At 39.0% G+C, this 14660-nt stretch overlaps 1 protein-coding gene across 1 annotated transcript in view; it reads left to right on the top strand.

Annotated features, from left to right (window-relative positions):
- Positions 1 to 10948, top strand: part of lpgat1 (lysophosphatidylglycerol acyltransferase 1) — a 50953-nt gene extending 40005 nt beyond the window's left edge. The window contains exons 7-8 of the mRNA XM_047388472.1: positions 6844 to 6950; positions 7194 to 10948. Of these exons, the coding sequence (XP_047244428.1) occupies positions 6844 to 6950; positions 7194 to 7345 (259 nt within the window). The 3' untranslated portion in view covers positions 7346 to 10948. The remainder of the gene's footprint in view (positions 1 to 6843; positions 6951 to 7193) is intronic.
- The last annotated feature ends 3712 nt before the right edge of the window (positions 10949 to 14660 follow it).

Raw genomic sequence — 14660 nt, forward strand, 5'->3', positions numbered from 1 at the left:
GAGTAAAGCATTGCCGGGCACTTCTGGTCAGATGGCTGAAAGAGGGCTTCTACACTTGTCTTTCCCATTAATGGCCAAAGGAAATGAGCCTTTGTGACATGTTATATTTTTACCACAGGGACCTTCTGAAAGGACAAAGACAAAAAGACCATTTTAGAAGATTATGGGAAAAAAAAATGTATTTTTGTGTAAAATGATCAAAAATAAAGGACAACTACAGACTTTCTTTGTAGAAAAAGTAGTTCTCAGTATTGACAGCATTGATTTAGCTATTTTATTTATAATAAACAGTGTCTGGGGCTAATTTCCATATTGACTACATTTGATTTAGAAGGCCTTCTACGTTTGAGATTTTTAGTCAAACAGTAAAGAGTAGTCTGTAAATGTTTCTCCTGCTGTTCTTTTGATGAAGAACCATATCAGTTTCCTCTTACACTGACCTTGACCGTGAGCACTCATATGTTGGACGGTTTACTGACATCTCTGATTATCCAGTCAGATCTGGCCGTGTAGTCCCGATCCGCCGGTAACAAGGGTTTTATTGCCCCCTTCAACCTGACTCCTGCTCTGATAACAGAGGTATATGGTCACCATGACAGGTCAAAGTTGCCTCAAGCCACGTAGACACAAAGATAGAAGTGGGGACAAAATGCGTTTGCTGCCCCATGTCATGTTTCACGTAGGTTAATTTTATGCAGACTACAGAAAAGATAATTCGGCCTCACCGTAAAATTTCCCTCATCTTCTGTTTATTTTTTACAGCATAACCAAGAGGTGTAAGAGTGAGAGATTTTGTAGCATCATGCTGACTCATCGTAGAACCGGGAAAGGAAATGAAACTCTGGTCGCTGTCGTTATGTCCGTACTGACGCTGCTTTAAAACTTGGACCTAATGAGAGGTGGGCACCATGTTTGTTAGGGTGGAGGGTAACAGCCTAAACAAAACTCAAGAATTCACTTTCATTTGAATTGTTTTTATTATCAGACAAATTGATGAGGACAGAATGACCAGACTTCAAAAATATGAGACAGGAAAACAGATTATTAAAGTATAATCCATACTTGAGTTATACAACACGTAATACAAGTAATGACAGATAATTCAAATTCTTATTATTGTATTTGGATTTAAAAATAAGCAGACGATAAAAACTACCACTACTACTATTATTATACTTATCATCAACATGGAATAGAAAATAAAACAAATAAAAATACAACTTGCTGTTGTATAATTAAAAAGCAAATGGAAAAAGCAAATAGAAATAAAACTGAATAAATATTATAAAACAGCAAAAGAACGAGTGAAAAAAATAATAGAAAACAAGAATAACTAATAACTATATTAATTAAATCAATCAATCAGTCAACAACCTGATGCTCTGTTTGACCAGCACATTAATCAGTCAGTGTGGGTTTTTTGTTTTGTACATTTCCTCCCTCTAGTTAAAGAGTTTTCATCTCTTTACGTTTGTGTCAGTCCTGTCACTCTGCGCCATTTCCTGGAGCAAAGAAGGTCTTGACATGCAGGAAATGCCGTAAAAGACCAAATGGAGCAATTACTGAGGGAACATCATCCATTCCTCAGCCTCTGTCTGATTGCTTATAAGGGTTCTTGGTGGAGCAAGGGCCCTTGGGAGTCCAAATCAAGTTTGTTGGGATCTCTATTAAGGAAATTGCATGAGTGTTTTTGAAGCATAGCTGTGTTTTGTTGACCTGGAATGATGCATAAAGGCTCAGCCTTCACTGTTTGAAAGCAGGTCCTCCCACCAGAGATTTGGGCCCTAATAGAGTCACCAAAACAATGACTGGCATCGCTCCAAATAGGCTTGTGTAGTGAGCAGACTTTTACAACCAAAGTCCAGTTTAATTCACTTCCTTGGCAAGTTTAAAGTGGAAACAAAATCTCGAGAGCTGCACAGAAGCTAAATGGTCCGTGCAAAGCTCTGTTGGTAAGGTCGACTTTCCAACTGGAACGCTGAAAACATAGTCTGCTAAATACGGAACCAGTACCTTTTTATTTTAATATGTTTTCCTATTATGCATATGTTAAGCTTTTCTATTAATGTGTTAACTCTTCAGCAACTCCTGCAATAATTATATATGAGGCTGACGCATCACATTTAAGGATGTAATTAATCTCCCGCATGTAGCGCAGGTCATCACGTGGTAAAATCCAGACGCAGAAGTTTCCTGACAGCAGAAACTCCAGGTCTCCTCAGCTGGCTGTCTGTTGGCCAGGGCGTCAGGTTAACCAGCAGGCCAAGTGCCAAGTGGGTTAGAGTAGAGCTGAGCGCGCAGCCGTGGCCAAACACCAGCACACCTCCACCACCGCCCTCATCACTACTGTACCCTGCAAATACAAACGCCAGCATCTTCGAAGTCAGCACGACGTGGACACCTTACAGCGCTGTCTGTTGGAAACAAAACAGGAGGGGGATCATTGTTTGGGACTGGCTGGCGTGACCTCACAGTCAATTTAACTTTTATTATATTATTACAGGATTATTGCATCCTGCAATAATCTTGATACTCCGTATTAATCAGTGTTTGTTTTTTTTATCCCAGATGATTACAAATCCAGCTTTTTCTGCAACTTGTTGAACAAGAACTTAGAGTCCTCCCATATGTTCTTGGCATTTTGCATTTTCTGAATATAATCAATATCACACTCAAATTCATCATCCATATTTATACAAGAAATGAAAGAAAAAAAAACTACTCCTGACAGCAGTTAGCTTCACTGGGTTTAATTTCAGGGGATCAGATTCAACAGGGCTAAATACAAATGCATGCCACGCTTTTCAGATCATTGTAAATCTTTTGAAACCCATACCTAATTTTCCTTCCACTTCTTTATGGTTTGCACTACTTTGTGTTGATCTACTTAAAATCCCAATAAATTGCATTAAAAGGTGTTGGGTCACCTTGGGTTAACTCTATTTAGAAAACTCAACTTAGAAAATAAAGACCTAACTAAATGAGTAACTAGTAGGGGATATATACAGAAATCAGATGCCTTTTAACTTGCCTGTGCCGACTAATTTTCGTCACAAGTGGTCACCTGTTGCCATGTTTGCAGATGTAGCCACAACCGCTCTTCTCCAAACACAGCCAGCTGAGAAAACCAGGGAAGGTGGCAGATTACTGCCCTCTCTATCAGCCTGCGTTTCTGTTTTTTTGGACCCAAATCAGTGGGGGGCCCCCTTCAAACCTCAGCTGCTTGTGCAGCTGCTCCGAGAACCAGACGAATCTAATTTCTGCATGAATATTTCAGTTGCAGGAAAGCACCGCGGCAGCCACCTGCCATCCATGCCCAAAAATGCTCCAACACCATCGATAAGTGGCCAGGGCCAGCTTTTGTTTCTCCCCGTGATATCGGCTTACATTTCTGAGCTTGGAGGCCTCTTGGAAGGCGTGAGCCTATTTCTAGGTTTACGCTTTTGCATTAGAGAATCATATTCACTCATTCATTTACAACATGGATGTAATCAAGGAGCTGTTAACCCCTTGGAGGTGGCTCTTTACAAGAGGTAATATGGATTTATGACTATGTAATTTATTATGAAGAAAGTAGATAGTGTTTGCTCTTTGTGCATCAAAGTGTACACAATTTATTCTCTTTTCTAAGGATTTTGACAAGCAAACTGTGAGTGGTTCCTCTGGAACATCATTGACCTGAAAGACACCCGATATCTGGAGAAACAGGAGAGAAGCTCTGAGAAACAGCTTTATTTGCCTCTAATCACACTGTCAGGTTTGACCACAACAAGTAGTTCTTCTGAACTGTTCACAGACATTTCACACTTGCAGGGAATTTGCTTTACATTGCTTGGATCTTGTTCAAACCTGTTGTTTATTAAAAAACGAATTATTTGTTTCATTCTTTAGATCATTCTTACATGAATTGGGATGTGTAGAAATCCCTCAGATTACGCCTGCTTATTAAAAACAAAATCAAATCTCTGCTCGTAAAAATGTCTATTTCTAATTTTCATAGTCCTCTTAATATTTAGTAAAGACAGATTTTTATGAGTCTAATTTATTTTGTATTTTATTAACTAATCAGTTCCCCACTGGTTGGAGAACTTATTTACCTAATGTTCTTTTACTTTCTAAGGAGGACTGCACAAAGGCTGGGTTTGACTGAATTTTAAGAAACTCTGGGGCAAATTCACAAAGATATTTGCATGTACCAAATATGTGCAAAAAGGAGTTTGCACATCTGATGTCCATCCAGTTTTTAAACTGTATGTGAAGGAAGATCTACTTCCAAAGTGCTGCTACTGCAGAAGTATTGTCTCTATGCCATGCAGCGTTCCCCTACCATTATTTTTGAAATGATCTTTCTCTGCATATTGATGCAAGAGTAGATACAAACTGCTTGAGCAGCTGGACTGAATGGGCCTGTTTGCATCCGCTCGTATTCTGTGCAAAACGTGTGCAGAAAACGGAGAAAATTGCACGGCTTTGTGAAAGCCTCCCGATATGCAGAGGTGGATTATGAGCAAAGGAAGAACACTTTACATTTTTTGCAGATATATATCCTTTTTATTTTGTTTGGCAGAATTTAGGTTTTTGTAGAAAATGTGTTGTGTTTGCTTTTCTAGCTCTGTCAGTAAATGAACAACAAACTTCATTACTGGACATTAGTGGAGATTCAGGATTTAATACAACAAAGGATTTAGACACTGTTTATGACAGATTATCTTCATGGGATTTGTTGCTGCTTCAGACCGTGAAACTCATATCTATCATGTTTAAAACAAATCTCATTCGGATATACGAGGTGCTCCAAATCTCATAATCATACATGCATTAATTATTGAAACAGTCCAAACTGTGGCGCTCTCCGCTCCCCTTTGCTTTTTGGACACAGATGCATCTTCACGGTGAATACTATATGGACAGGAATATAGAGGAAATGTTGAGTGTGGAGGAAGTACTCATCGGAGGGAGGAGATTGTAACCTCTGTTTGAAGGTGACCAGGAGCTGCCTGGTGTGCGATCGCAGCCTGCTAGAGACCCCTTCTGGCTACAGACGAGATCTCATCATGGCATGTGAAAGTGACCTTCTCATTTAGCATCTCCTGTTTTTCTACGGTCATCCACATGATCAGTCCTAATGCTATTTCACAGAAGTAATTGCGGAGATGTAGTTTTTAGGGAAACGCTTGGTGGAAGGAAAACTACTTTTTTTTCTTTAAATTAAGTGTATGTTTTACCAAATGAATGAAATACAAGGGCTGCAGTTATATACTGTAGCATTTTTTGTATTGGCCGTTCAAAACAATATGTTAAATTTTTAGTACAAATATATTGAGGTTACAGTGATTATTTAATTTTTTTTTTGTAATCTAAATTTACTCTCCTTTTATCAGTTATCAAACTGAAAGATCATTAGAGGAAAGGAGTGTTATTTACAATTTATTATTGTGGTTTTAATAGATTTTACTAACGCTGATTGTACCATACACGAGTAAAGAAAGTCACATGAAGGAGCTGAACTATACGCCAATGACATGAGTTACATTTTTATTTTGGACTCCTTAAGTTTAGATGAAAGACACTTTCCCACCAGTAAAAAGGCTCAATCTTCAACAGTTTTTAATAAATCTTTTCTGTTAATCACAAAAATACCAACATTTTAATTATGAGCTGTTTAAAATGTGCCTCCATTAATTGGTTTAAAAGTTTAACCATGACTGTAAGCACTGATAAACCTGTATTTGTACCTCTGCTTGTCCCTGCTCTGTTTGCATTTAGGAAATGCACATATGAAGCTGAATCGCTGAGGCTTTTAAAGTGCTGCTTCTTGCTGAATTGCGACTGACTTCTCACTTTCTTGATTGCTGAACTGATTGAACTTCGGCGGTTAGATGTTGTTGGGTTTTTTGTTTCTGACTCGGCCCTCCCACTCCCTTGTGAGTCATTTAGTGGAGCTCCATGAGTCTGTCTGCTGCCGGGGACACCCCTCAGCACTTCTGTCTCTCCGTGGTACTCCACTGAGGCTGCCAGCTAATGAATCCACAGAAAGGAGAAAAGAAAATCAGCAAACACAGACAGCTGTAACTGACACGAGTGTGAGGTCAAATGCTCCGTTAGGGACCACAGTTTCGACACTTGAAACGCAAACTTCCTGGAAGTTTCAGCAGGCATGTTTGGGTTTGAGGCTTTAATAAAGTGTGAGTAGCACTCTTATGTAAAAGTCAGGTTTTGAGTTTCCATTTGTACAGAACTGATGAGTCCTTTCCTGGAAAATGCTGATCAGCTCTGCAATAGAGTTTATTTGCCTGGTTGTTTTATGACCATCAGTGCCGAATGACTGCTGGTTAGTTGGGGTTAAAAGCACCAGATTTTGTCTGGGTAACATTAAGGGCAATCTATTAAAATCTGTTTTTAATGGTGTAAAATGAATTAAGCTGAAAAGTTTTAATTAATTAAGGGTTCTTTTTCTATAACTAAGTGATGTTTTCCAGTTTAACATTTCCCAGATATGAGAAAACCATAAATAATTGACTTTTAAAATCAGGCCGACTCTCCTGGACCCCTTCCTAAAATCACTCTGAGTCAGAATCAAATTTATACATTTTGTCCTCCAAACTTGAGTTGCTGGAAATGGCTCAGTTTTGTGTTTTAGCTACATTGTTCTAATTCAGATTACTGACTAAAATAAAGGAACCTGCTGCCGTGTGAAATATGCTTACATCTCTCTGCTTAGTTGTTTTCAGGTAAGAACAGGAAGTTTTATGATACCTGCAGACTTTCTTCTGCAGCTCTGGGACTTCAACATTATTTTAATTCATGGGCTTCCCTTGTGTTCCTATCTCTGTTCTGCTTCAGGATGTACCCAATAAAAGAGGTTCCTATGGAGGCAGGGGCCCTGACTGACTGGCTATATCAGAGGTTCGTGGAGAAAGAGGAGTTGTTGGCCCACTTCTACGACACAGGTATGTCTGTTTGTTCAGCTAAAACTGATCATTATTCTGCGGGAAAGTTAGTTTAATGGTCAAGCTCAAACTCAGCCCCATTCCACCCACCGGAACATGTCTGCGTTTCTTTACCAAAAACTACTACCTGTTGGAGTTTAGTTTCTTCCATGAGACTAATCCAGAGAATACACTTTTAATTTCAAAGCATAATTAATCAGAGCAAAATTATGATATGTCTTTGTTTCTCCCTTTTCCTGACAGGTTCATTCCCTCCTCCAGAAGGCCAGAAGGAGGCAGCTTCCCGGCAGATGACCCTCGACCCAGTGTGGCTGTGCATGGTCCAGTCTTTTGCGTTTGCCTCTGGCTACATGTGGTACAATGTCCTCCAGTACCTCTACTGCTGTTTATTTTGAGCGCGCGCGCGGACGAGCTGGGAGTCTTTATCGGACCACTGGAAAAGCCTCAGGATCAGTCGCCGTGTGTGTGCGTGTGTGTGTGTGTGTGTATGTATGTGTGTGTGTGTGTGTCAGCGTGTGTGTGGGTGTGACCCAACGTCACACTTGACCCCTCCCCCTCCTTACGATGGATGAATGTACATCTGCAGCATTGGAGAGACCTCACAGGAAACCAGGAATAACTAAATAATAAACACAGATAGGTAACTCGCACCCAGGCCCAACGCCACATATTTGCTCCAGCGGAATAATCTCCCACCCTTCACTATTCACATTTTAATGTTTACACGTTCTCATACATGTAGACACTTACATGACTTTTATTGGACGGTGATGAAAGGAGGCTCAGGACTCCTCTAGAAGATGCTCTGGACCGGACTCTCTCCCGCTCTCCGAGGCTTCAGCCGTAGTAGTTTTACAGAGTATGCTGTACGTCTGGACATGTTTGTGAACATAAATTCGTTCAACTAGAAGCTAAACGCCGTCACTCTTCCTCCCTGCGAGAGTCGCCGAAGCCCCCCTGGACCTCTTGTTGAGCCTGCCAATGATTCAGCTGGCTACACGCTGCAGGGCGAGTGGCTCTTTAAATGTTGAGGCGACGCAGCCGGCCACTCCTCCGGCCTTCATTGCACTAAGGATCCATACTGCCCTACTGCTCCCTGCCCCAGGAAAGACTTCAGAATGGTAGCTGTCAATCTTTTAGTTTATTTTATTATATTCCTTTAACCCGCATATCTTCACAACAACCCCCATTGTATTTGTTGTCTGTTTTTTTTTTGGGAAAGGGGGATTGTTTTTAATCGTCAGGACTGTTTCTGTCCATGTGTATGTTGTGGCAGACCTTGCTGAAAAAGTGGGATAATGCTTCTACTTCTGCTGAAAGTCCGAAGGGAAAAGATGGGCCGACTGCTCACCTACAACTTACAGTGCTGTGAAAATATTTCACTCGTTTAGACTTTTTTTTTGATTTTTGCTTTTTTTTGTCACACTTAAATGTTTCAGATCATCACACAAATTTTAATATCAAACAAAGAAAACCTCAAACAAAAAACAATTTTCAGATGAAAATTCAGTTTATCTGAAAAACCAACCTGGACCCATGTGAAAAAGTATTTGTCCCCTGAAGCTGACAACTGGGTGTTTAATCACTGGCTGCAGCAACAGCCTCCACGTATTAGCCAAACGGGAGTATTTTACATCACTATGGAGGAATTTTGGCCCACTTTCATTTGCAGAATAATTTGCTTTCCTTTTTTTGAGCCTTTTTAGAGGTGGACTTGTTGGTGTGCTTTGGATCCTCTGCATAACTCAACTATGCTTACGCTTAAAGTGATGAACTGATGGCTGGGCGTACAAAATTTGTGGTTCTGTCAATTACGGCAAGTCGTAAATGACAGCTTGTTATCTGAAAATCATTTCTAAACCACATTTAACAAGACACACACCTTCCAAATTGTTATTGAGTGAGACGGACCTTTTCGTTCTTTTTGGTTAGCCTTGTCTGAGGCAAGTGTTGTTGTTCTGGGTTGTTTTGTGACCTCCTGGATGAGTCATTGATGCACACCTGGAATAATTTTGATAGACTGGCTACTCCTGGGAAAGTTCACCACTATTCCTTGTCGTTTTTTTCATTTGTGAATAACAGCTATCACTGTAGTTCAGAGGCCCAGAGCCTTAGGAAAAACTTTGTAAGCGTTTTCAGATTCATAGATGTCAGTGACTTTGCTTCTAACCTGTTTTGAGATTATTCAGCGTACTTCGTGTTGTCAATCGGGTTCTATTTAAATCATTTCATGGTTTTGGTGTCGTTAAAGGCATTGAACCAAAAAAATGTGGCCAATCACTTTTGACCACATTTTTAATCACTTTTATTGATAAAAGGGGACCAATTATTTTTTCACACTGGGACAGGTTTGTCTGGATGGCTTATTTTGTCTTATTAAATAAAATCATTATTTGAAAACTGCATTTTCTAATTACTCGGGTTGTCTGCCTGATATTATTAGTATTAGTATTAGTATTATTAGTATTTGTTTGATGGGCTGAATCATTTAATTGTGATTTTTTAAAAAAAAACAGAATAAATCTGAAAGCTGTGTAATTTTTTTGACAGCACTGCACCTTGTGGACTCTTCGGTTTACCCCGCTACGCTGCAACTCCCACACAAACACATTCATGTGTCAATGCAAAACTTCTGTTCTGACAGTAATTTCAGCAAAGCTGAATTGAGAAAACAGATATTTAAGCCATATACTACTTATTGTTGGCGGTGAGAAAGTACATTTTGTTCCTTGATTTTATAGAAAGCTACCCTAATGTTTATCATTCTACAATAGAGATTTTGGCATTCAGAGTTATAGGTGTCATAACTGTAAATTTACAGCATAACCTGCCTAAATGAGTATGTGTGGTCGTCTTTACCCCTCATTTTTATATATAAAACTCATGTCGTGTTGCTCTGTGACGTCACAGTTCGGAAACTGTTTCACCTCCAGTGGTCAAATTTTTATTTCAAATTTTTTATTTTTATTTTTTTTTTAGATTACGTAAACTGTTCTTTCTCCATGTCATAGTATGTTTCAATCTTGTACATAACAAAGTTGAGAAAATGTTAGAACTGACTGCAGTGTCTCATTGTTGATCTTTGATCATTTCAAAAAAATCTTACTTTGAAATATGAATGTTTAAGAAAAAAAAAGAAGAAAGGATTTTACCTTTAACTTTACAGTATTACCCTGTATTTTTTATTTTTTTTTTTTTTTGTATTTTTTTGGAAATGTGCTTATAAGGTTATAGATGCTGTAGCTCCATGTTTGTATTGACACACAGGAGCCTCAGTTGCAAACTGTTTAAATAATTATTTAGAAGAAGAGATCTCAAGCCTTACCGGATGTGCCGGTTGAATACAATCTCAAACAATGCTGTTTCCTCGCGTTCCCTCTTGACACCTTTAGGTTTGATATATTTTTTTCTGAAAATGGTTCTGAGGTGTTGAAATGAAACTGGTGGAGTGCGGAAGGAGCAACCGTCACAAATGAGGGAAGCTCTTTCGAATGTACCCGTGTTGTGGTTTTAAGGTTGGGTATTTGTAACTTTCATCGAGGAGCAGTGGTTATCGTTGTCAAGCTAATGCAAAAAAAAAAAAAAAAAAGGTGCATTTTAGTTGCTGCCCTCCTGCTGTGCCACTGTTGGTAAAAACTGTGTGAAAAACAAAAAAAGGGCTACCTGATTAGGTAGGTGAAAACATTTTGAATCAGACTGTAAATGCGTTTCATCCACTGTCCCTTTCAGACTCCCCTTCATTGTGAGAGTGACTTGAAATAAAGCATTATCTTTCTGCTTTTATTTTTTTAATTTTTATGTTTTCACCATGTTTCCAAAGAAGGCAGGGAAATGTTTTCAAGATGTGGTTTTAGGAAATGAACACATTAGAAATTAAAACATTATGCTACAGTTGTCTCTGATTTTCCATTTTGTACTTCTCCTTTTAATTCCTAGCTACACAGCCATTTTACAACACAAGCAACTTGTGCTGGAATAAAACATCATAAAGATCCTAACAGTGTGCATCTGCTTTATTATTCTATAATATTCTTTATCTATTCTGTGCATAAAACTCTGATAAATGCCAGAAGCTTTTTCCTTTAATTTAAGGCCTTTTATACCACAAGCAGCAATTTTTAAGTGTATGATTTGCACAATTTTTATCTATGTACTTATGTGTTTTCAGTATATCTAAGAAACTCCCATTAAACCAAACCAGTTTCTTCCAGAAATATGTAAACACTAACAGGTTGTTCTATTTAGTTATTAATGGTATTCAGTTTGTTTTGGGCTTTTAACTTTCCTTTTCTAAGTTGTTTTTAATTTAATGATAAATTGGTTAATAAATTGGTTAAATTACATCTAATAAATGTACATAAGGTTGCTGTTGAAGGTAAATAAATTAGGATCACAAAAATCTCTGTTTAGGGCATAAAGTTCTATTGAAAGTTTAGGTTCAGGTTTTTGTAATTAAGATTTTGTGGGTTGTGGATCAGTGCAAAGTCTTGCAATCCAAAAGTTGTGGGCTCGATTCCAGCTTCCTTCTGCCACATGTTGATGGTAGTTACCTACTTATTAAGCGCTTTGAGTGTGTGCTGTATAAATTCAGTCAGTTTACCATTTATAGGCAGCAACCCAGTAAGAATGGAGGCTACCATGAATACTAGCCTCCAATGCGAATGGGCTAACAGTATTGGCATCAAATAGTCTGTCTGAAGAGTATAACATGTTCTGATGAAAGTTAGTCTGCTTAGACAGAGGCTTTTATATTTAAATGTTTTGCTATAAGCAACCAAGTAAATTAATCTGTATAGTACTTCACATGCTAGCTGCTAAAGTGAAGTCAAGTTTATTTATATAGCGCTTTTCAGCAACAAGGCACTCAAGGCGCATGCTAAAGCTAACATTAGCATGCAAATGTGATCAAAAGTAGTAAAAGAGTAAAACAATGGTGTTCTAATGTAACTATCTGCTGATACAACAATTTATTGCCTGAATTACATTTATTTAGTTTTTTTGTCATTTTATTTATGTGTTATATGTAGCAAATATATGTACATATGTAAAATTGTCACAAAAGATAGCTAGCAAAGCAATAAGCATTAGCATCCAAATGTTGATTTAATATAAATAAAACATCCATTCAAGAGCCTTTTCAAAGTCTTTTCACCCACTTAAGTATTAGACCTGTGCACAATGATCCCTAGAAAAAGATTTTCATACAAGCCTTAAAAGTAATCAAGAAAAGAGACAATTAGGACCAAAGTTAATGCATTTGGTGTGAAAATGTAAATTATGTTTTAGCTGATAGCTCCATGCGAAGAAAAAATTAACAAAATGAACTGCCAATCTTAAACAGTGACAATTTATCTTTTCACAATCTTTGTGTACCAGATCCCTTTTTAATCAACAAACCACTAACCAAGGGATTTTTGGTCTCAAACTTGGCTAAAAACCAGATGTTTGGGCTTTCCCAAAGTGCACAAAATTCATAAAGACATACAAATATTGAGGCCCAAAATAATAGATGTAAAGCCATGAGAAGATTGCAGGATTTTAACTTGTATACTTCTAGAAGGTCTTCTTTCTTTCCAAAGAACTGGCTTTGAGTGATCTCAGCGTAACCTAAGCTGTTCCTGCTCAGCCGTGTTCCTGTTATTTAACTGTGCTGTCTGTTTGAGCTGTTTAAAGTTGCTGGGTTTTGTTACATCGCTCCTATTTCAGGCCCTGCTTGACGTAACACCTTGTTTGCACTTAAGGCATAAGATCCAAACCTTCTTACAATGCAGATAATTAGCTTTGAAATCTTGAGTTCTATTTCTTAGAAAACATAACATTGCTTGCTATAACTACATGACATCAATAACGGGTATATTTTTTGTTTTATACCATATTGACTCATTTTAGCCAGTAACTGACTTAGCCCTAAGTTGGCAGGTTATGAAATAGATTGTTTGAACCTTGAATCAATTTGAGTGACAGCAGAAGGTCAAGTCTGCAGAAAAGCCAAACGCTTTGGGCAGCAAATGAGAACTGAGGCTGAACAGCAGGAAGTGAGCTGGAAAATAGGATTAAATATGCACCAAGGTTTCCCAAAACAGTTAGGAAGCAAGGCAGGGTGGCTGCTCATCCACATGGTGTTCTTATGGAGGAGGAGGAGTTTGGAGGAAAACACAGGATCAACGCAGATACACCAGCGTTGATGTCTGGACACCTGCACTGAACTATTTCATGGGAGCTGCTTCCTGAGGACCTCAATGTCACACTTTGATGCCTCTCCCACCCTGAATGCTTCAGAGAAGGCGACGTTCCCTGAGTCAGCGAGCAATAAAACATCCAGCTGTGGAAAAGGAAGGCCAGCCTGAATGTCACTGCAGCAGCCATAGGAATTAAGGAGTCACCTCTCCGGCAAATCATAATTGGTCGATTATGCTGGGTTGTACTGATCCATGAACGTGTTTCACTTGCAACCACTGGGTTTTCATGAGCTGTATGACACAATCATCCGTATTAAGACAATAAAAGACCTGAAATATTTCAGTTAGTGTGCAATAGATGTAAAATATATGAATGTTAAATTTTCATCATGACATTATGGAAAATAATTAACTTTATCACAATATGCTAATTTTTTGAGAAGGACCTGTAGTTAGTCACAGTAGAAGCTCAGTCAATTGCCATGTCTAGGAGAGAGAAAGGGTTAAACACTGAAAGACAGGGTCATGTGGATCATCTGTAGAAGGTGAGCATTAAGTTGTTGCCAGCAGAAGCTCGGACGATTCCTCTCTCCAGAAAGGTGTCACAGGTAGACACAGAGTCAGGCCAGGTGTAGCTTCTAGGAAGAGAATAGAGAGAACAAAGTTAAAAGCTGAAATAACAGCAAATAATGCAAAATTGGAGAGTAGTGTGAGAATGTAGCGAAGAGGGTGAAAGTGGTCATTATGTCCTCCAGCAGCCTAAGCCTATAGCAGCATAACTACACAGATAGTTTCAGTTCAGATTATTTAGTTAAACGGCGCTTATTTACAACAATGTCGTCTCAAGGAACCCCACAAAGGGTCCCACTGATGGTCATTGTTATACTAAAAACCACAAGGATCAGGATACCTCTCTCTGTCAGACTGATTATAACCATTGGAAAAGAGGAGTCATACAGGTAGCAGAAATGGAGGGTGTGTTTGCACCTCAACCATTGTTGCCTTTTTTTTATCTTACGGCCCTCTTCATGTCTGCTGGTTTCATCCTGTTTGAGGAACAGACCTCTACAGTTACTTATTCCAGTTTTTGGGGCTTATAAAGCATCTTACCAGCAGATGAGGGTGTTAAAAAACCAATAAACTCTACATTTTTGGTTTGATGTCTTGTCTTGATGGCTCTTTGATTAAAATTACACCCAGACATAGAGAGTCATGGGGCACAGGAGTAATGAAATCCTCATATAACCCTGATTACAGCCTTGCTGTTACCTCAACAGAGGTGAGAAGGTTACTGTGGGATGGAGCTGTTGTCCTCCCTGCCTCCCCACTTTCACTCATGCCCTTTCACAGGGGCAGCTGATGTCAGAGTCGCTCGGGGCACCCGGCTGTCTCTGTTGTTTTGTAGCTGTCAGTTTTCCACTCTCTGCCCCTCCTACAACTGTTCCTGGCTAATGTCCAAGCTCTTCCAGCTCTTTGGAGGAGTGACCTTTGCAGGGGTAGACAAACAGACTGGCTCGGGAGCTCAATCAGT

Source organism: Girardinichthys multiradiatus, chromosome 15 (assembly GCF_021462225.1).
Source record: "Girardinichthys multiradiatus isolate DD_20200921_A chromosome 15, DD_fGirMul_XY1, whole genome shotgun sequence".
NCBI classification, from domain to species: domain Eukaryota; kingdom Metazoa; phylum Chordata; class Actinopteri; order Cyprinodontiformes; family Goodeidae; genus Girardinichthys; species Girardinichthys multiradiatus.